We start from the raw sequence: 22,854 nt of genomic DNA on the forward strand, positions 1-22,854 counted from the left end.
GGGTTACCTCCCAACAAACCCAAGTTGAAAATAATTATAAATATAAAAAGCATTTAATACACCTAACTTACTGAACGTCATAGTTTATCCTAGTCTACCTTAAATGTGCTCAAAACACATTAGCTTAAAGTTGGGCAAAATAATGTAACACAAAACCTGTTTTGTAATAAAGTGTTCTGTATCTTATGCAGTTTAAAGTGAAAAGCAGAATGATTTTTTGAGTACTTGATGTACAGTGCCTACCAAATGTGTATTGCTTTTTTACCTTTGTAAATTTAAAAAATTGTATGTCAGACCATTGTAAGTTGGGAACTGTTTATATTTATTTTGTCTTCTTTGCAATGGTTGCAGAATACTAGGTATTAGACTCTGGTAAATCTTCACAATCTATAATACGGTATAGTTTGAAGTAGAATAAATATTTGTAGAGTGGTGTTTTTAAACAAGCAGATTCTTTGACAGTGTGATTTGATGTCTGAGCCTTGGATCCTATTTTCAGTGTAGGATACCTGGGGAGTATAGTATTTCCCTGTAATCCTTTTTATTTCTGTTAGATTGACAGTAATGTCTCCTCTTTTCTTTCTAATTTTAGTAGTTTGATTTTAAAGATTTAACTTTTGGTTTTTTAATTTTCTCTATTATTTTTTGATCCTCTGTTTTTTAAATTTATACCCTAATTTTTATTTCCTTTTTTCTGCTTGCTTTGGGTTTAGTTTGCTGTTCTTTTTCTAGTGACTTTTGGCGGAAGGTTAGATTATTGATTTGAAAACTTTTTTTTCAATATAGGCATTTATAGGTATAATTTTCCATTGAATCAGGCTTTTGCTACATCCCATAAGTTTCAGCATATTTTGGTTTTGTTTTTATTAATCTCAAAGTGTTTTTAATTTTGTTGTAATTTCATTTCATTGATTATTTAAGAGTATATTGTTTAATTTCCGCAAAATACCTTTTGTTATTGTTTTTGAATTTTATCCCAATTGTGGTTGGAGAACATACTTTGTATGACTTCCGTCTTTTGTCTCAACATTTGCTGAGACTTGTTTTGTGGCCTGTCATATAGTATATCCTGGAGAATGTTTATATGCACTTGACAAGAATGTGCATTCTGCTGTTGGCTAGAATGTTCTTTAAATGTCTGTTAGGTCTAGTTGGTTTATAGCATTATTCAAGTCTTCTACTTACATCTTTTGTGTAGTTCTTCTGTCCATTTTTAAAAGTTAGGTATTGACATCTCCAAATACTATTGTTCGATTATTTATTTTTCTTTTTAGTTCTTTCAGTTTTTGCTTCATGCAATTTGGAGTTCTTTTAGCGGCACATGTATTTGTGATTGTTACATCTTTCTTGATGGAATGAACATTTTATCATAAAAATATGCCTTTGTTCTAACAATTCTTTTTTTTTTTCTTTTGAGGTGGAGTCTTGCCCTGTTACCCAGGCTGGAGTGCAGTGGTGTGATCTCGGCTCACTGCAGCCTCTGCCTCCCGGGTTTCAGCGATTCTCCTGCTCAGCCTCATGGGTAGCTGGGATTACAGGCGCCCGCCACCATGCCCGGCTAATTTTTGTATTTTTAGTGGAGACGGGGTTTTACTGTGTTGGCCAGACTGGTCGCAAACTCCTGACCTCAGGAGATCCGCCTGCTTCAGCCTCCCAAAGTGCTGGGATTATAGGCATGAGCCACCGTCCCCGGCCTGAGTTATATTCTTAATGCCTGTACTGGAGATTACTTAAAATAGTTGATTTTAAGTGTTCGTTTAGTAAGTCTAATATCTGGGCATCCTCAGGGATAGTTTCTGTTGATTACCTTTTCCCTGTATAAACATACTGTCTTGTTTCTTTGTATTTGTTTGCCCCAACTGTTATTTACCACCTCAGGCAACTGCAAAATTAATCAGTCATTTCTAGTTGTTTTTTGAAAGGCTTTTCACTGGGCAAGCTTAGAATAGGTCAAATAAAGACAGTCTTGCAAGTGAGCTTTTCCAGGGAACCACTAGACTGGGAATATGATGACAGTTTTCCGGGAATGCAGTTTTAAAAGTATTTCAAATCCATTCTGCCCCCTCCAGTGGCTGCCAGGCCACTAATTATCACGATGATTGCAGGCTCTTGGTTTTCAAGGCTACTACAGAACTGGAGAAGAGGGGGTTGGAATGGTACAAGTTGAAATGCCATGAAGCTTGCTCTTCCTACCAAGATTTAGCCGTTTCTCTTGAATAAATGCTTCCTGTATTATTGCAAGTCTTTGGTTAATTTTCAGAGTTCTGAAAACATTGGTTCTGACACTTTGGGCCAGTTTTCTGGTTATTTTATAGTGGAGGGAATTTTCAGATGTCCTTATACTGTTATGTCCACCTGTGGAATAGTGTTGAACCTAGAATCAAGTTCCTGCTTTTTAACTTAGTGTTGTTTGGGTTGTGGGTGACCAATTGACTAAGAAATCTAAGCTTTATTTCCTTCTCTCAAAAATGGGCATGTTAATGTATACTACTTGGAATTATTGTAGGGATTACTGCATTTAAGAACGAACTGGATAAAAACTAACCTATATATTACTACCAAATGGAAGAATACATAAGTTTAAAAGGTAGAAGTAGGAAAAAAAAAAAAGATTTTATCACTTAGGCCTGTTTTATGGAAGCAGAGCCACTTTGAGTATTTTAGAGAATAAGGGGCTTACTAAAGGAGTTGAATCTTAACACACATGTGAGAAGAGCTAGGGAAATGAAGGTATGGAAGAGGGAATCAGAAGATCAGGGCAAGAATCATTGACTAGTTCACTTGACACATTGGCACAAGTGGGTAAGTCAGAACTTAAGGGAAATCCAAGAAGCCAAATACTTTCAGCCATTGAAATGGGACCATGAAGCAGGGGCTTGTGGAGGGATCTATGGAAAGCCGTTATATCTATATAGCTATTAACCCTGTGAGTCCACACAGCAAATGTCTCATGGGGGCCTGAGGTTGCTGTAGGTCAGCAGAGCCAGCAGTTGGAAGGACAAGGTAGACACACAGAGCATGGGATCTGGGATCTGCAGAGCATCTCCACATCTTGTTTGTTACCGTATTAGACCATGACAACTTTCCAAGAGTAAAGGCTGTTGCTTCACTTCTGCCTTTCAAATCCTTAATAGGTTCTCCCATGACGAACTCTAACATGAAATCAGAAGGAAAAGGGATTTTAGGAAACAGTTTCCAGTTTAAGCAAGTTGACATAGCGTAATCCAGTACATATGACTATGCAAGGGTTTAGTTGTTTAACTTGGGAATTTACTTATTTGGAAAGTTGCAACATACTAGCAGGTACAGATTATTCCATAGACTGTTTTACATAAAGAAGGGTTTCTGACATGGGGAAACTTTTTAAAAGTTTCTTCAAATGGAATATAAGATATTAAAGCATTCTTACAACATATAACATTAAATATTTAATTTAACAAACCTTGATTTGTTTAATAGATGAGTTCCTTAGAGGCGATATATCAAATGGATTTTTATAAATTCAAGATTTCCCTAAGTATTAATATCAACTATATGATAATTTTTAATTGGTTTTCAGTTGACATTGGCACAGAAGTTTTTTAAATCTTAGTTTGTGTTCTGTTAGCATGATGTCATCAAGACCATGGAATGGTGAGACAATCAAGTTCCTTGCAGATTAAATTATATCATAAAGTCCATGTTGTTCTGAGGCAAGATAGGACAAGTGTTCTTCTCTCTGTGCTGGTAAAAGGCTGCTACATCTGGTGTTGTCTGGTTATTGTGTAGAGAAAAGAACGTTTGCTGTATCAGTACCCTGCTTCCCATGTAATGATTTATTCCAGCAGAGATTATGTCCAGAACAGTAGCTGTAATCAGAGCCACCACTATGTTAAGTTTATCATAATCCATGACATTTTCCAGGACCCATTTTTGTTCTGCTCAGTTTAAATGGGTAGATTAAACCACACACAGAGACACACTCACACACACACACACGTTTTTGATAATGGCACCAATCTCTGGTTTACTAGATATGCAGTGTTGCTTTGAGTTTACTCTTTTAATGAGAAGAGTACACTTCAGGGGCTTTTGCTTGGCCCTTTATACTGTAGTAGCACTTACTAGAGAATCTGCTGGTTGTTTAATATATCTAATTCACTGTACATTTACAGTGGAGGGAAGAGAAGGGAACTAGAGAAATCACCACCAGGTAGATTCAGAAACTTACTGGGCCTACCATGGGATGGATAGACTTTCATTAACCCAACCACTCATCATGATGATATTCTGAGTCCCAAAGGGTTAACATTAAGAGCTAACCCTAAGAAGATGGGGTATTTCTATTTCCCCAGGATACAATTATTTGGCAAATATTTATGTTTACTTCTTGGGAAAATGCTAGAGAAGAGCTATGATATATCCTTGTTATGTTATTCCAGAGTCCTTCCTGAATGGTATTGGCTTCTTGTTTATTTTTTGTAAAAGGCTGTGAGTCTTTGAAGTGACTCAAAGATAGGAACTGGGTGAGAGACAATGTCTTAGCATGGAGACTCAGGTCAGGCATCTGGTCTCCAAACCTAGAATTTTTTTAATTTAATGTCATACATATCAAGTTTGAACTTCATCAGCTGCCCATCTAGTTTGGAACTGAAGTATCAGGATCAGTCAGTCACTACTCAAGTAAGATCCATGCTAGTCTAACCTAATTATCTAATTATCTCTCTGGCCATGCTTATTGCAAATAACTGTGCTCATCATGCTTCTAGGTTCAGTGCTATCAGCAAGTCTCTCCCACCCTGGGTTCTAATTACCCCCATTAAAATCAAGAAACCCTTTTCAACAAAGGACATCCATGCTTTTCCCCAGCTTACACGGAACATCTACCATAGCACTTTTCAAAAATGCTGGTTCTCCCATTTAAAATGTAAAAAGGAATATCCTCTTGGCCTTGTTGGGGACATAGTTAGGGGTAGATGAGAAGGTTGCAAGTGATAAATTGACAACAGCCTTTTTGTTCTAAGTTGTTGGATGCCTTCCTGTACATTACACAAAGGAATTTCTGGCATCTCAACTTTGTTTAGTTTTGGCCACATTTGAGTCCAGATTTTAGTCAAGCAGTTGAGCAAATAATTTAGAACTATCCCCAGCTGCTTGAGTTAGCACTGCGAATCAAAAATTTCTGATGAATATCTTAATTCAGCCTGATTTAATTTATGATCCTTTTTCTTTCTGGTCTAGCATGGTTAGAATCTCTTTTACCATATGGTCCCAAGGTTTTCCCTCTGTAAATTAACAAAATGAACCGTTCTTTTTGCATGTTGGTTTATTTTTATGTCTGGAGGCAATGAGGGATGGAAGGGTACAGTCATTATGGTGTCTTTAAGCAAAGTAGCACTAGTCTTATTAGATACACTCTGCTGGTATAGGAAACTTAGTAGATTTGGGTAATTTCTGTTATTTAAATCCTTCCAAATGTCTCCATTTAAATCCTTGGATCCTTCTCTTTCATAATCAGTGCCCTTTTCTGCTCCTGGCCAGGATGAAGTAACTGGTACTAGACTTACCCTTTCTTTAAACAATGGTTGCAGTTCCTATTGCTGTATAACAAACCTACACAAAACTTAGTGGCTTAAAACAACAGCAATCATTGTTTCTCTCTCATGGTTTCTGTAGAACAGGAATTTAGGAAGGGTTTGACTGAGCAGTGGTCTGGCATCACTCATGTAGTTGCAATCAGATGGTGGCGGGTCTCGGACACTTGGAGACTGGCTGAACAGCTGTCTTCATCTAATGTCAGGGCCTCTCAGTGGGATTTCTACACATGAATTAGCTAGGGCTTCTTCACAGCATGGTGACTGCAGGGAGTAGGGCTACTTACCGAGCAGCTCAGGACTCCAAGGAGGATTCCAAGAGAACCACACAGAGGCTGATTGGCCTGTTATACCCCAGCTTTGAAAGTCGCATAGTGTCACTTTTACCATAGTCCCACGCTCACCCAGAGCAATCGCTAAAGAGTATAAAATGATGTATAACTGAAAGCCAATAGAGAAAATAAAATGGAAGACTAAAGCATACTCGATTAATCCAATCAAATACCCTAACCTTTTTTTTTTTTTTTTTTTTGGAGACAGAGTGTCTCTCTGTCACCCAGGCTAGAGTGCAGTGGCTTGATCACAGGTCACTGCAACTTCCGCCTCCCACTCTGCCTCCCAGGCTCAAGTGGTTCTCTTGCCTCAGCTTCCTGAGTAGCTGGGATTACAGGTGTGTGCCACCATGCCCAGCTAATTTTTGTATCGTTAGTAGAGACAGGGTTTCACTATGGTGGCCAGGCTGGCCTTGAACTCCTGGCCTCAAATGATCCACCCACATTGGCCTCCATTACAGGCTCGAGCCACTGCGTCGAGCCCAAATGCCCTAACATTCACATAGAACTAGTGAAACTGGGCCGGGCACGGTGGCTCACACCTGTATCCCAGCCCTCTGAGAGGCTAAGGTGGGCAGATCACTTGAGATCAGGAGTTCGAGACCAGCCTGGCCAACATGGTGAAACTCCCTCTCTACTGAAAAATACAAAAATTAGCTGGATGTGGTGGTACATGCCTGTAATCCCAGCTACTCGGGAGGCTGAGGCTGGAGAATTGCTTGAACCCGGGAGGCGGAGGTTGCAGTGAGCCGAGGTCATGCCAGTGCACTCCAGCCTGGGTGACAGAAGCAAGACTCCATCTCAAAAATAAAAATAAAACAAAAAATAAAAATAAAAGAACTAATAAAACAATTCATTCTACATTTTAATTCAGCTATCCTATAGGAGCAGTATCTACCTACTTTTGATTTTGGCTATACCAGGTTGGTAGCTGCAGGGGAAAATAAATTCTTCTAGATAATCATAGAAATTCCCTGGTTCTCTGACCTGGGGGATTTAAAACACTGAATGTCATTTGCTTTCTTTGAGCTGTCTAGTGAACTTGGAAACAGCCAACTTACCTCACAGTTGTTGTATTCCCTCATAATCTCCTATCACTCAATACACAAAGCCATGCATTAGGTAGGTGTCTTAGTTCCGTTACCACACATGATAACTTAAGTAATTCTTTCATCACGGGATATCATGGACTACCAGTGTTTCACCCCCTCATGATCACTGCAGCCTCTCTGTCTTCAAACCCAACCAGATCAGATACCAATCACATATTTCCATTTGCCCTAGGAGTACATTGCCTGAAATGATTCCTATACCCAGTTACTATAATGGTCATTGTTTAATTACAGACCACTACAGTACACTGTAACTGGCTAAAGCACAAAGAAATTTATTAGGTGAATTGGCTTCCAGAATTTCTAGGGTGATGTGGGTACCATACTGTCAATACCAGGCTGTCAAGAGATATGCCTTCAATCACGTGGTAAGATGATTTCAGCAAAAATTCTGCTGCGGCTACAGTCTGTGGTTGAATACGTCTCTTTATAGGTGACTAGAGTTATAGTTAGATACTTCAATAGCTATTGTATTATGTTTGAAGAGAGGAATTACATGGATTATATTCTAAAACTTTAAGTTTATTTTGCCTATTTGGGACTTAGCATTATTTTTTCTTAGAAACTGTTTTATAAATTCCAGTTTCACTTTTAGATTAGGTCTAAAAGCATACATAACCTGTACTATATCAGAAATGCAGAGGAGCCAACATCCAAAGACACTTTTAGAAGCACAGTCTTCTTTTAAAAGATTTCACAAACGTTAGACTGCTTAAGGAGTAAAGATATGCCCATCTAAAGAAAATCAAACGTACAGACTTTCGGATTGCCAACTGATGTATGTTAGGGGCTTTAAAGTCTCATTTTAGCTACTAAAGGATGGCTTTCCTAGATATGTACATCCATTTTGGCAATGGCTATCTTAGCATCCTTGGCAGCACCACTGCTGTTTACGTGAAGATGTGTGTATGAGGATGCAAAGTAGACCTGCTACTGTGCTGCTCGCTCTATGTTGAAATTTATCAGAAGTGGGGTGGTGGACATGGAGGTGGGAGGGAGTTGAGGAGTGGTGGCAACAAGTACACAATTAGCCTGAGTGATGAGGTAAGCTCCAAACTGTGGACATACGAGAATAATGCCGAAGTCTGTGCAGTGTATTGAGGATGACTTTTAATTTCTAAAGTGAATGGGCTGTCTGGAATCAGATAGGTCTAGTATGAGCAAGTGTTATCTGTGAGGTAGGATGTAGTTTGATTAAGAGGTACGTTTTAAGCAGTGCCTATTAAGTTGTATGTAAATTTATATACAATTTAATAGACATTGCTAAAAATCCCTCCTTTATAAATTCCTCAGTGACCCCAGGCTCCCTAACCATACCATTTTGAAAAAGGAGAAACATGCTTTTCATTGCCTTTGGGTAGAGGTGAATGAAAGAGACTGCTGTAAAATATGGTCACAGTGGCGACACCTGGCGCAGGTAATGGGTCCACCTGATACCAGGAAGTAAACCTCTCTTCGGTGCATTTCCTTGAGGACCCCAGAGGGCCAGTGAAGCAGTGTTCCCCTTTTATTCCTCGTTCCTTTCTTTTACTTGCACCTTAGAGGCATACCTCTTTTTGTTGCATTTCACTTTATTGCACCTCACAGATACTGCGCCTTTTACAAATGGAAGGTTTGTGACAACCCTGTGTCAAACAAGTCTGTCAGCACCATTTTTCCAACCACATGTGCTTACTTCATATCTCTGTGTCAGCATTTTTTAGCAATTAAGCTGTGCACATTGTTTTTTTTTAGACATAATGCTATTGCACACTTAACAGACTACAGTATAGTATAAAAACAACTTTTTTTTTTTTTTTGGAGTCAGAGTTTCACTCTTGTTGTCCAGGCTGGAGTGCAATGGCACAGTCTTGGCTCACTGCAACCTCCGCCTCCTGGGTTCAAGTGATTCTCCTGCCTCAGCCTCCCACCCAATAAACTGGGATTACAGGCAAGCAACCGCCACCATGCCCGGCTAATTTTTGTATTTTTAGTAGAGACAGGGTTTCATCATGTTGGCCAGGCTGGTCTTGAACTCCTGACGTCAGTTGATCCACCCGCCTCAGCTTCCCAAAATTCTGGGATTCCAGGCATGAGTCACCATGTCCGGCCAAAAACAAATTATATATATCCTAGAAACCAAAAGCTTTGTGACTTGCTTTATTGCAATATTCACTTTATTGCGGTGGTCTGGAACCAAACCTGAAATATCTCTGAGGTATGCCTGTATTTATTTTGTATTGGTCCTCTTACTCAACCTGTGTCCTTGATGTGTGAAATAAGAAATCTCAAACGTTGAAAATAAAAATTTGGATTGTGTGAGATTAAAGATGTGTATTTGCTTAAAAAAAAAAAAATAGCAGTTAGTCGCTCTTAAGCAATTTCATTATTTCTATTGTTTCTAGGCAGAAGAGATCCTTAGACAAGAGTTGGAGAAAAAAGAAACACCAAGTTTATACTGCTTGCTTGGAGATGTCCTTGGAGACCATTCTTGCTATGACAAAGCCTGGGAGTTGTCCCGGTACCGCAGTGCTCGTGCGCAGCGCTCCAAAGCCCTGCTTCATCTTCGGAACAAGGAGTTTCAAGAGTGTGTAGAGTGCTTCGAACGCTCGGTTAAGATTAATCCCATGCAGGTTAGACAACTCATAACCCCCTGCTGCTCTCAGTGCTTGTGCTGTTCTTTGGATTTGATCTTACAGAATGAGTATCCATTTTCTAACCTGATAACTGGTGAGTTTGTTTTTGACAGCTAAGAACTTAGTCTCTAATAGACTTCTTGCTTGTTGTAAACTTGCTTGTTGCAAAAAGTGGATAGGTATGTTTTTTTTAATTCACTTTCTATTACTTTAACTTTCTGTTTCATTTTGTTATTTTTTCCCCTTCATTGTCCTTAACTATTGACATACAACTATTAACATTAGGTACAGTTTTGAGCAGATACGTTAGGAAGAAAATGAACAAGAGTCAAAATTGCAGACAGCATAGGGCTTTGCAAGTATTTGCTGAAATCAGTAATGAAAGAAAAACCTTTATATAAATAGGATAATGTATAGAATGGATTCTTGATCATTTTAAGAAAAACGTGTATTTATATATACACAAATAACTTTAAATGTTAAAAAGTTTTTAAAGGTTTGAAAAAACAATACAAAAGGGTCTGGATCTTTAAACTAAGTGACATGATAAATCCACAGGAGTGGACCTAATTTTGAGGGAAGAGAGATTAACCTTATTTTGTGCTTAATGATATTCAGTTATCAGAATGTCTTATTATTAGAAATGGTCATTTTTTCTACCAAACTTTATTTATAACTGCCTTCCCATTTCACCAATCAAAGGCATGTATAACTGTCAATCATGGCTCTTGAAAAACATGCACACTGATTTGCCGTAATCACCAGTTAAAATACTAACTTATTATTAGTGGCTAATGTTCACCAAGCACTTACTGTGAGCCAGGTAACTCATTAAACATTTTGCTAGTATTCGAATCCAGATGGTCTGATTCCAGAGCCTACACTATCTTTTTTCTTTAATTGTGGTAAAAAACATAGAAAAATTACCATCTTAACCATTTTTAAAAGTACAGTTCAGGGCCAGGCGTGGTGGCTCACGTCTATAATCCCAGCACTTTGGGAGGCCGAGGGATCACTTGAGCTCAGGAGTTTGAGACCAGCCTGGGCAACACAGTGAGACCTCATCTCTGAAAAAAATAAATAAATAAAATTAAATGAAAGTACAGTTCAGTAGTGTTAAGTACATTCCCATTGTTGGGCAACCAATCTCCAGAACTTTTTCATCCTGTAAAACCAAAACTCTATTCTCATTAAACAACTCCCTGTTTCCCCTTCGGTCCCCATCCTGGCACCTGCAACCACCATTTGCTTTCTCTCTTATGATTTTAGCTGGGTAACTATCTTATGATTTTTACTAGGTAACTCGTAAAAGTGGAATCATACAATATTTGTCCTTTTGAGACCGACTTATTTCACTTAGCATGATGTCCTGAAGGTTCCTTCATGTTGTAGCATGTGTCAGAACGTCCTGCCTTTTTAAGGCTGAATAATATTCCATTCTGTGTACATACTTCTTTTTGTTTACCCATTCATCTGTTGATGGATACTTGGCTTGCTTCCACCTCTTGACTATTGTGAGTAGTGCTGCTGTGAACATGGGTGTGCAGAAATTGTCATTTTTGAACTGGATAACTGAGGGAATGCCTTTTACATTGAAGAAAATCAGAAGTGCGTTTTTTAAAATGACAGATTGAGCTAATTGCTTACTTTCCATACTCTGGATGGTAAATATAATTAGAACTTTCCAAATCAGGTAAAAAGCCTGGAGAAGAGAGTAGGACAGCTGTAAGTACAGAATATCAGCAGAAACTAATGGGTGTATTTGACAGCAAGGATGCTTAGAGTGTACTAAGGAATTGTTTTTTGTTGACAGTTGGCTCTAACTCAGTGGTTGTCAACTGGGGATGATTTTGTCCCCCAGAGGACATCTGGCAACTTATGTAGTCATTTTTGGTTTTGGCAATGGGGAAGTGTGGGGATATGCTACTGACATCTAGTGGGTAGAGACCAGGGATGCTGCTAAACATCCCATAATACACAGCACAGCCCCCTACAATAAAAATTATCTGGCCTATCATGTCAGTAGTGCCATGGTTGAGAAACCCTCCTCTAACTTGATTATCACTCTATTTTTTTTGGTGGGGAGTGAGGGGTTGGTTTTTGGTTTTTGGTAGAAGGGAGAACTCACTCAATATTGTTTTTAAAATTTTACTTTTCTGAAAAACTGTATCATATCCTTGCATATCTTAGAAGCTTCTGCCTAAAGTTTACCCTAACTGCGATTGCCTTATGACTGGATTAAGTGAGTTCCCTCCCTTAGCCTGCCACAATCTCAGTTAAATCAGTGCCAGGCACCTTACAGACATGAATTGTTCTCTGCAGCCCACAGTCTGTTGTCAACATGTTAGCATTATCCTTTTCCTTCTGCCTCACTGGCAGCTCCTTCTCAGGCTCCCTTGCTGGTTCCTAAAGGCTTAGTCCTTGGACCTTGTCTTTGTCTGCACTTACTTCCTTGATTTCATCTAGTGCTGGAGCTTTAAGTTCCAACTATACACTGACAGCTTCCCAGATTTTATCTCCACTCCTGTCTTCTCCCCTGAACTCGACGCCAGTGCTTAACTGCTTACCCGATCTTTGATTTCATCTAGTGCTGGAGCTTTAAGTTCCAACTGTACGCTGACAACCTCCCAGATTTTATTTCCACTCCTGTCTTCTCCCCTGAACTCGACGCCAGTACTTAACTGCTTACCCAATCTCCCCATTCCTCACTCCAACCTAGCATTTCCAGTATCTGAAGTGTTCTCCCCATTCCATAATCCCTCTTCCTCCCAAGCTTATCCTCATCCCTATAAATAGCAACCCCATCCAACCTTGGAGTCATGCTTAATTCCTCTTTCCCTTATACCCCACATCTAATCAATCAGCAAGTCCTAGCAGATCTGCCTTCAAAATATGTCCAGAATCAGACTGCTTCTTACCACCTCCTGTCATCCTGGTCCAAATCCCCATTGTCTTGCACCTGATTAATTGTGTTACCTCCTGCCTTTCTTCTTGCCCATCTGCCTATTCTCAAAGGGCATCCACATTTATCTTTCAAACTCAGGTCAGATATGGTAATACCCAGTCTCTTAATGGTTCTCAAGACTTTCCCCAGTATCTAGCTCCCGGCACTTCTTCTCCCTCGTTCCTCCAATTCTCCCCTTTTCTCACCCCACATTGCCCTCTTTGTTCTCTGAATATGCCAGGCATATTCCTGCCTCAGGGTCTTCCTCTTGCTCTTCCTCTGCCTGGAATGTCCTTCTTCCAGATATCTCATTCAAGTCTGCTAGAAGGTCACTTTCTAGGAGGGGCCTTCCATGATCATTCTATTTAAAATCATACTCCCACCTTATATTCCTAATTTTCCTTCCCTGCTTTATTTTTTTCCATAGCACTTATGTATAGCTTACTTCTTTAAAAAAGTTCTGTTTTGTCTTCACTAGAATGCAAGTCCCATGAAGATGGCAATTTTCATCTGTATGGTTCGTTTACATTTTCCTAGTGCCTGCAAAAGTGCCTTGTACATATTAAATATTCAACAAATATTTGTTAAATGGGTGAATAAATAGTATCTTCAACTACTTTTTTTCAGTCAAATATATACTAATTGTCTGCCCTGCACATAGCACTGAGCCAAAGAATGAAGACATAGCAGCAGGTCAGCAGATAGTCCCATTTGTACCCTGGCAATCTAGTGAAGCAAACACAGACAGAACTAGCTAACAATAATGATGTGTCAAAGAAATACTTAGCAATTTATATGTAAAGCACTAGTTATATAGAGGCCAAAGAGAACATTTCTACCTTTGGTAGACAATGAAGAGAGGATGTTGGAGTTAGCTTTGAAAGGTAGGAGGGAGACCGAGACGGGCGGATCACGAGGTCAGGAGATCGAGACCACCCTAGCTAACCCAGTGAAACCCCGTCTCTACTAAAAAATACAAAAAAAAAAAAAAAAGAAAAAACTAGCCAGGCGAGGTGGCGGGCGCCTGCAGTCCCAGCTACTCGGGAGGCTGAGGCAGGAGAATGGCGTGAACCCGGGAGGCGGAGCTTGCAGTGAGCTGAGATCCGGCCACTGCACTCCAGCCTGGGTGACAGAGAGAGACTCCATCTCAAAAAAAAAAAAAAAAAAAAAAAAAGAAAGACAGGTGGAACTTGAATAGGCAAAGAAGGGCAGAGGTTGGGGCATTCTAGGCAGGTGAAGAGTATGAGCAAAGCTCTAGAAACACAGAAAGAAGTGTGTGTGTGTGTGTGTGTGTGTGTGTGTGTGTGTGTTTGCAGGGGGAACAGAGGTTTGGTGAAGAGGTTAGTTTTTTTTTGTTTGTTTGTTTTTGTTTTTGTTTTTTTTTTTTTTGAGGCGGAGTCTCGCTCTGTCGCCCAGGCTGGAGTGCTGTGGCCAGATCTCAGCTCACTGCAAGCTCCGCCTCCCGGGTTCCCGCCATTCTCCTGCCTCAGCCTCCCGAGTAGCTGGGACTACAGGCGCCTGCCACCGCGCCCGGCTAGTTTTTTGTATTTTTTAGTAGAGACGGGGTTTCACCGTGTTAGCCAGGATGGTCTCGATCTCCTGACCTCGTGATCCGCCCGTCTCGGCCTCCCAAAGTGCTGGGATTACAGGCGTGAGCCACCGCGCCCGGCCTGAAGAGGTTAGTTTTTTAGGGTGGAAGGAAGTAGGGCAGTTATAGTGGGAACCCTAGACTGGAGCCAGGTTGTGAAACATCTTCAATGTGAGTCTAAACCATTGGGTTTTTTATTTGACAGATAGAGAGCCATTAAAGGGTTGATTTCTTTGGAGATTTGTTTTAAATGAAGGAATGTGGTGTGTAAAGAGGTAATTCAGGAATATTGTTTTGGCAACACTGGCTGTGGGAGATTCTAGATGGAGGCTGAGTTAAGAGACTGTAGCAATAGTTTAGTTTTTTGGTTTTTTGTTTGTTTGTTTGTTTGTTTTTTGAGACAGTCTCGCTCTGTCACCCAGGCTGGAGTGCAGTGGTGCAATCTCAGCTCACTGCAACCTCCGCCTCCCAGGTTCAAGCGATTCTCCTGCCTCAGCCTCCCAAGTAGCTGGGAATACAGGCATGTGCCACCATGCCCAGCTAATTTTTGTATTTTACTAGAGATGGGGTTTCACCAGATTGGTCAGGATGGTCTTGAACTCCTGACCTTGTGATCTGCCCGCCTCGGCCTTACTAAGTGCTGGGATTACAGGTGTGAGCCACTTCCCCCAGCCCAATAGCCTAGTTTTTAGCCATGGCAATTCTCAGTGTGGGAGGGGCAATAGGAAGGAAGGGATGAAGAAAGGGAAGTCACACGGGAGAACTTGACAGGGCTTGCTGGTCTCATTATATAATTTAGAATTAATTATTTACATAGACAAAGAAATGACAATTGCTCAAAGCAGAGTCACAGTATAAACAGATGTTATGTGAGAATATTTTAGAGCTTCTCATATGGATCCAATTCAGGCAGGCAGTAAACCATGCCAAAATATGCAGGCATTGGATGCTGTAATTGTATAGAACTACTACAAGATGCAAACTTGAACACTATAGACTCATTTTAACTTGTGAACCAAGTTTGAACTGTCTGGAGGGAGAAAGCATATATGCTATGTTGTCTCCTTTAGACTAGTAATAAAGGGAAAATAGAAAAATGGAATTAAAAAAATTCTATCCTCTTTTTTAGACATATCCAAAGATTTAGGTTAAATAACAAAATTTAGACAAACCAAAAGTGGTATTTGAATGGCTTTTGCACATCTTAATAACTTTCTGAAATCAAATTGGTATAAGAATAGTTGTATCTGGAAAGGGTTAGGAGGAAAAAAGGCTATTGTTCATCTTTTAGATTTAAGCACATTTTAAAGTGAGAGCTTAAATAAAAACAAAGAACTATAAAGTGAGTGAGAGCTCAAGTTTAAAAAATGAGAGCTCCTATACAAAATAGAGGGGTTTGGTCTTATATCAGGGATGGGATGCAAAACTAAATACACTGTCTATGGTGCATTCATTAGAGAACCAAAAGACATGTACCACTTATATTTATGCTTTGGAGATTGCTAGCTGTTGTTCACTTATACCCACTTGTTTCATTTTTGCAAGTGACTTCTGAAACTACTTAAATTCAGCCTTAGGCTTCTGAGGTTTGTGGGATAGTGAAAGCTGAAGAAAGTGAGAGGGAAATCTGACCAAATCTCCCAGGCACAATTTCCCAGGCAGAAGCTAGAATTAAAATATACGTTCTTATTCCTGTTCTTAGGTAGTTATTCTTCCTGTTATACTCCACTTTTATGCAAAAAAGTAAAAAAACAAAAGAAATTGCTCAGCTATCAAACCAGTGCGTGTAGCACTGAAAAAGAGAAATATTATGTCCTATCGATTTTTCCATCTCCCACTTAACACACATACATTTTTCCTTTACTTTTGTCAGTCTCTTCTACCTCTTTAAAAATTTATTTTCCTTAACCTCCTCCTCAATCAACCAGTCATTCGCCTTTGTGAGATTATATGATATTGTGGACAGTATATGTACAAGCATACCACAGAGATACTGTAGATTCAGTTCCAGGCCACTGCAGTAAAGCGAATATTGTAATAAAGCAAGTCATGCGAAGTTTTTGGTTTCCCAGTGCACATAAAAGTTGAATTTATGCTGTAGTCTGTTAAGTGTGCAATACCATTATGTCTGGGAAAAAAAAAAAAAAAAACCCTACATACCTTAATTTAAAACTGCTTTATTGCCAAAAAAAAAAAAAAAGGTTAATGACCATCTGAGCCTTCAGTGAGTTATCATCTTTTTGCTGGTAGAAGGTCTCGTCTCGGTGTTGATGGCTGCTGACTGATCAGTGTGGTGGTTACTAAAGGCTGGAGTAGCTGTGGCAATTCCTTAAAATAAGAACAGTGAAGTTTACCGCATAGATTGACTCCTCCTTTCATGCCAGATTTCTCTGTAGCATGCAATGGTGTTTGATAGCTCTTTAGCCGCAGTAGAACTCCTTTCAAAATTGGAGTCAGTCTTCTCCAACCCTGCTGCTACTTTATCAGTCAAGTTTATGTAATGTTCTAAATCCTTGTCATTTCAACAATGTTTACAACATCTTCACAAGGAACAAAGTCCATCTCAAGGAACCACTTTCTTTATTCACGCATAAGAGGCAACTTCTCATATCTTCAAGTTTTATCATGAGATTGTGGCAATTCAGCCACATCTTCAGGCTCCCTTCTAATTATAGTTCTCTTTCTATTTCTGCCACATGTGCAGTGACTGTCTCCACTGAAATCTCAAACCCCTTAAAGTCATCCATGAAAGTTGGAATCAGCTTCTTCCAAACTCCTATTAATGTTGGTGTTCTGACCTCCTCCCATGAATCAGGAATGTTCTCAATGGTGAACATTAGAATGGTGAATCCTTTCCAGAAGATTTTCAATTTGCTTTGCCCAGAACCATCAGAGGAATCACTATGTATGGCAGCTATATACCCTTATGAAATGTATTTCTCAAATAATAAAACTTGAAAGTCTAAATTACTTGTTGTTCCATGGGCTGCAGAGTGGTTGTTGTGTTAGCAAGCATGAAAACATTAGTCTCCTTGTAATCTTCATCAGAGCTCTTGTGTGACCAGGTGCTATGTCAATGATCAGTAATATGATCAGTAATATTTTGAAAGGAATCTTTTTTTTTTTTTTTTTTTTTTTTTTTTAGCAGTAAGTCTACACAATGGGCTTAAAATATTCAGTAAACCATGCTGTAAACAGAAGTATTGTCATCTGGGCTTCATTGTTCCACTTATAGTCCTCAGGCCAAGTAGGTTTAGCCTAATTCTTTAGGGCTGTGGGATTTTCAGATGATGAGTGAGCATTGGCTTCAGCCTGAAGTCGCCAGGTGTATTTGCCCCTAATAGGAGAGTCAGCCTGTCCTTTGAAGTAAAGAATTGACTTCTCTCTAGCTATGAAAGTTCTGGATGACATCTTCTTCCAAAAGAAGGTTGTTTTGTCTTCCTAGAAAATCTGTTTAGTGTAGCCACCTTCATCAGTGGTCTTAGCCAGATCTCCTGGATAACTTGCTGCAGTTTCTCCATCAGTACTTGCTGTTTCATTGTGTGCTTTTATGTTATGGGGATGGCTTCTTTCCTTAAACCTCATGAACCATCCCTACTAGATTCAAACTTTCTTCTGCAGCTTCTCCACCTTTCTCAGCCTTCACAGAATTGAAGAGAGTTAGGGCCTAGCTCTGAATTAGGTTTTGACTGAAGAGAATGTTATGACTGGTTTGAACTATCTAGACCACTCAGACTTTCTCCATATCAACAATAAGGCCATTTCACTTTCTTATCACTTGTGTATTCCCTGGAGTAGCACTTTTAATTTCCTTCAAGAACTTTTTCTTTGCATTCATAACTTGGTTAACAGTTTGGTGCAGGAGGCCTAGCTTTCGGCCTATCTCAGCTTTCGACATGCCTTTCTCACTAAACTTAATCATTTCTAGCTTTCTTTTCATTTTAATTAATACTGTAGTTATACATATTTATGGAGTACAATTTTCTGTTACAGGACAGGTATATGTTGTATTATGATCAAATCAGGGTATTTAGCATGAGATCACCTTATACATTTATCATTTCTTTTGGTGAGGACATTCAAAAGCCTCTCTTCTAGTTCTTTTGTGATCCGCAGTCCCTAATCCTTTCTAGCTTTTGATTTAAAGTGGGGGATGTGTGACTCTTCTTTTACTTGAACACTGAGAGGCACTGTAGGGTTATTAATTGTCTAATTTCAATATTGTTCTGTCTCAGGGAGGCAGGAGGCCTGAGATGAGGGAGAAGATAGGAGAGCAGCTGGTCAGTGGAGCAGTCAGAACACACACAGCATTTATCAATTGAGTTCACTGTCCTGTATGTGTGCAGTTTGTGGTTCCCCCAAACAATTGCAATAGTAGCATCAAAGATCACTGCTTGCAGATCACCATAACAAACGTAATAATAATGAAAAAGTTTGAAATATTGTGAGAGTTACCAAAATGTGACAGAGACGTGAAGTAAACATACAGTGTTGGGAAAATGGCTGATCTTGTTTTACTTGTATTTCCCTACGCCACCTCATATTGCTTTATTATTTATTTATTTATTTGTATATTTATTTTTGCAACAGGGTCTCACTCTGTCACTCAGGCTGGAGTGCAGTGGTGTGCTTTCTGCTCACTACAGCCTTCATCTCCCAGGTTCAAGTAATCCTGCTGCCTCAGCCACCTGAGAAGCTGGGACTATAGGCATGCACCACCACGCCCAGCTAATTTTTGTATTTTTTGCAGAGACAAAGTTTCATTATGTTACTCAGGCTCAAACGATCATTCATTCATTCATTATGTTACTCAGGCTCTAACTCCTGGGCTCAAACGATCTGCCCCCCTTGAACTTACGAAGTGTTGGGATTATAGGCATGAGCCACCATGCCTGGCCTCATATCATTTTAAAGAAAATCCCATACATCAAATAATTTCATTTAAAAAATTTTGAGTATATTTTTCTAAGAAATAGGCAATTTTTAAAAACTGTAATACCATTGCACTTAAAACATCAGTAATAATTTGTAAGAAACTTTTAATTGAGTTTCTGATTTTAATTAAATAAATTTATATCCTTTACTAGAACAGAATGTAATAGAGGCCCAAAATTTAGCAGCATCTAAATCTAGTGAAACATTACAAAGAGTCATAAATAGAGACAACATATTTGATAGATTTTGTCTTGTTAAAAATATTTGTTGAAGAAAAGTACCCTAAATGGAAGCCAAAAGATACTAAGTAAATATTTTTAAGTTTTAATATTAACAAGGCTAGAATTAAGAATATGTTCTATTTAGCAGAAGTTGCCCTGAGCTTACCAGCTACATCAGTATACTTAGAAATAATATTTTCAATTAAAATGATTATGTCCCCTAGAAAAGAGTCAATAAAACTTTCAACAATTTAAAATGTATAAACAATGAATCTGACAATTAACAATAAAGAACAACTTTGAAGTAGCAGGTAATCTTAGGAAAAAATAAAAAACACTAAGATCATATTGAAAAAAATATATTCATTAGTAAAATTTCAGTGACATGGTATTAGCATCAAATATGACTAAAATACTGATTAAAACACATGAATGTCTATTCACAATAATTAATTTTAATTCTGTAATAGATTATGGAAATATACAAAATTATAATTGTACAGCTTGATTAATGCTCCTTTATTATTTTTCAACGTTCACATAATCAGGATTAAAGTTTTTTACTTTAATATAGTTTTATTTTTCAATAAATTTTATTTTTGAAAATAATTTTTGAATAGAATCATTTTATAAGTCTCCTGATGGAGTAAAACCAATTTATTGATCAACAGTTTGTTGGTTGATAAATATTTTTTAAAACCATATAATTTAAATTATTTTCTTTAGTTCTCTGGTTCACTTTCAGAAGTGATGCAGTTTGGATGTTATATTATGTGGTTGCCTAACTAAGCATTATCAAGTACTTGTATATCAGATATGGATGTGGTCATGAATTGTGCTATGTCAACCTATCAACAGAGAACAGAGAGTTTCTGCCAGGAAATGATAATGGACAGAAGTAGTTTCCAAAGGGCCTTAAATGCCCTGTATCAGGATTATCTAACCCTGTGGATGTGGGAGCCTTTGTGGTTTTGAATTAAAAAGTGATATGACAAAAGTGGTATTATGGGAAGTTTAAATAAGGAATGAATATCATGGGTGAGTTATCAGTGGCTTGAGTGGTGAGCATGGAAAAGATAGAACGACTGAAGCCTCATTACAGAGGAAATTTTCTGGGACTTGCACATTGGGCTGGCAGTATTGAGGGAGATGTTGGAATCAGAGAGGAGGCCAGTTTTCTCAATTGTCTGATTAAAAAGGAAAAATATCTCTATTGATCTCTATTGATAGTTATAGGGAATTTAGGAGGAAGGGAAAGTATCTTTTGCCAGCAAGGTGTTGTGGTTTTGGATGTTGAATATGAGGAGATGGTGCTGTATTGTAGCAGAAATGGTTGCTAGTCCGTTGGAGATGAAAGCCCTAGTGAAGCCCAACAGTGAGGCCTGACCGTGCAGATGGGGCTTTTCTGTGGAAGTTAGTTGAAGCCATGAAAGTGAGTTCTTCACAGAAAACTGTGATGGAAGAGAATAACAGGCAATGTCCTGAGCTTTGGGCATCTCCTGCTGTTGGAAGAAGATAGGAGAAATGGCACCGGTAAAATAGGTCTCAGAGTACATCAGAGTCTTGGTCAGAGGGATAGAAGGAAACCCCAGCAAGGGGTTCATGGCACCTAAAACAAGAGCAAATGTCAGTGAGTTATGTCACATGTAATGATGAAGTCCAGAGGGCTACGAAGAGGTCATTGGATTTGGAGCCCACTAATGATGTTCAAAAACAGATTCAGGAGATTAAAGGGTGAGTGATAGATGAAGAAATGGAGATATAATCTGTAGACTGTTCATTTTAGGAGCACATCAGAGAGATGAGAGACAAATGTAGAGTTTTGTACTCAAAGGGGCAGAAAAGTCAGGTAAAACATTTCAAGATACTGGAGTCCTTTACATGGAGGAAGGCAGACATGAAAGATTCCAATGGATAAAGGAGAAATGGAATGTTGTAAGGAGAGAGGGGAGATAAATAGGGAATATCATTCTAGGGGAGAGTGGAATGAGGAGAAGACATGAAGGTATTAGCTTTGGAAATAAGGAATAGTATTAAAAATAAGACTGGAAAATGAGAACATTCACATAATAGCTATTTCTAGTCATTAAGCATCTATATTCTAAGCTCTTAGGTAAGTATGAACTCTTTGTAAACCATTGAGGTATTGAGGGGGATACAGGAGAGTTGTGTTAAGACACAGACTCCTGCCCTCCAGGGGTTTATATAGGTTAAATGGAGAGAGGAGACATCAATAGCATTGTGTGTAACTAAGGAGTTGAATGAATAGGCAACATGCTTTGGGTGCCTGGCGATGCTTTTGGGTGGCCTTGTAAATAAGGATGTGAATGGTCAGAAAAAGCCTAATGGAAGTGAATGTTGGTATGAACTACCAGGAATGGTTGGGATTTGGATAGGTGGAAAAAATTGAGAAAATGTGTTTGAAGGAAGGAAACTAGCAGATGTAAAAACCAACGCTGCAGAGAGCAGTTTCTTGGTAACTATTAGTTTTGACGGTTTATATTTTATTCAGTTATAATAGTGAAAATAGCAACTAATGCTGAATATTTACTCAGTGCCAGGTACTGTTCTAGAAGCATTTTCCATTTATTTTTAATTCTCTGCAGTCACTGAGGTACTTACTGTTTTTACCCTACTTTCATAAAAGAAGAAATAGAGGGTTAAGTAATTTGTACTAGATTTTACAATTTATGAGGGGTGGGGCTGGGATTTCAACCTGAGCTTTCTGATTCCAGAGCTCTTGCTCTTAACCTCTTCACAATTTTGCCCTGGAGGATATCATAGCATGCTAGGAAGTAATGGCATATTTGGTCGAGGTCAAGTTATAAAAAGCCCTGAATACCAGGCTGTCAGGTTTGAACTTTTTTCATCCTTTAATGAAGAACCATCGGGGCTTTCATCAGAAGCAAAGTGAGGTTATAAGATTGATATTTTGGAACCATCCAGCACGTGTTAGTGAGTGACTCTCTTTGAGACCACGGATTTAACAGAGCTGACCTTTCCAAGTGCTATTGTTTTACTTAATAAGACCAGACTTCTACGATACAGTACTCTGGCATTTTAATTATCTTGGTGGTTTGTACATGCTGCTCTTCCTTGATTTCACTTTTTCTTCCATTTTAGCTTTGGAAAGGATAAAATATTTTTATTTGAAATGGATTTATATAGTTTTTGTTTTGGACTTATGTTATTTGTGGTGGGAAGACTCAAGGAGGTTGGAACTCACATTCCAAGAGAGAGGACAGGATGAACATGTGTGAATAATATGTACAGAAAACAGACATTCTTTCCTTTTTATTCCTCCCTTCTCGTATTGGTAAGCAGTACAGAATGAAAGTCCTAAGGTGTAACTTGCATAACTGCCAAGAAATGTGAGTGCTGTGATAACATCTGGGCTGTAGCTGTGACTGATGCATAGTAGGGAGGCCGAAAGCTTTGCTACCATAGACCTGATTCTGAATTCTGGTAATCTCGAGGAAGATAACAAAGGCAAATCTCTTCGTCTTTCTGAGCTTTTAAATAATGGAGTTTACA

General features: G+C 38.9%; 1 protein-coding gene and 1 long non-coding RNA gene across 3 annotated transcripts in view; both read left to right on the top strand.

The window, feature by feature from the left end:
- TTC27 (tetratricopeptide repeat domain 27) overlaps nt 1-22,854 on the top strand; it is a 178,992-nt gene that overhangs the window by 108,746 nt on the left and 47,392 nt on the right. For both annotated transcript variants that reach the window (XM_025354562.1, XM_025354563.1), the window contains exon 13: nt 9,402-9,629. In XM_025354562.1, coding sequence (XP_025210347.1) covers nt 9,402-9,629 — 228 coding nt within the window. The remainder of the gene's footprint in view (nt 1-9,401; nt 9,630-22,854) is intronic.
- LOC112605005 lies at nt 12,546-16,294 on the top strand. Its single transcript, XR_003115328.1, has 4 exons — nt 12,546-13,061; nt 13,114-13,460; nt 13,756-13,916; nt 14,255-16,294. It is a non-coding gene; the product is annotated as an uncharacterized LOC112605005 (long non-coding RNA).

The sequence above is a fragment of the Theropithecus gelada genome, chromosome 13 (genome assembly GCF_003255815.1).
Source record: "Theropithecus gelada isolate Dixy chromosome 13, Tgel_1.0, whole genome shotgun sequence".
NCBI classification, from domain to species: Eukaryota; Metazoa; Chordata; class Mammalia; order Primates; family Cercopithecidae; genus Theropithecus; species Theropithecus gelada.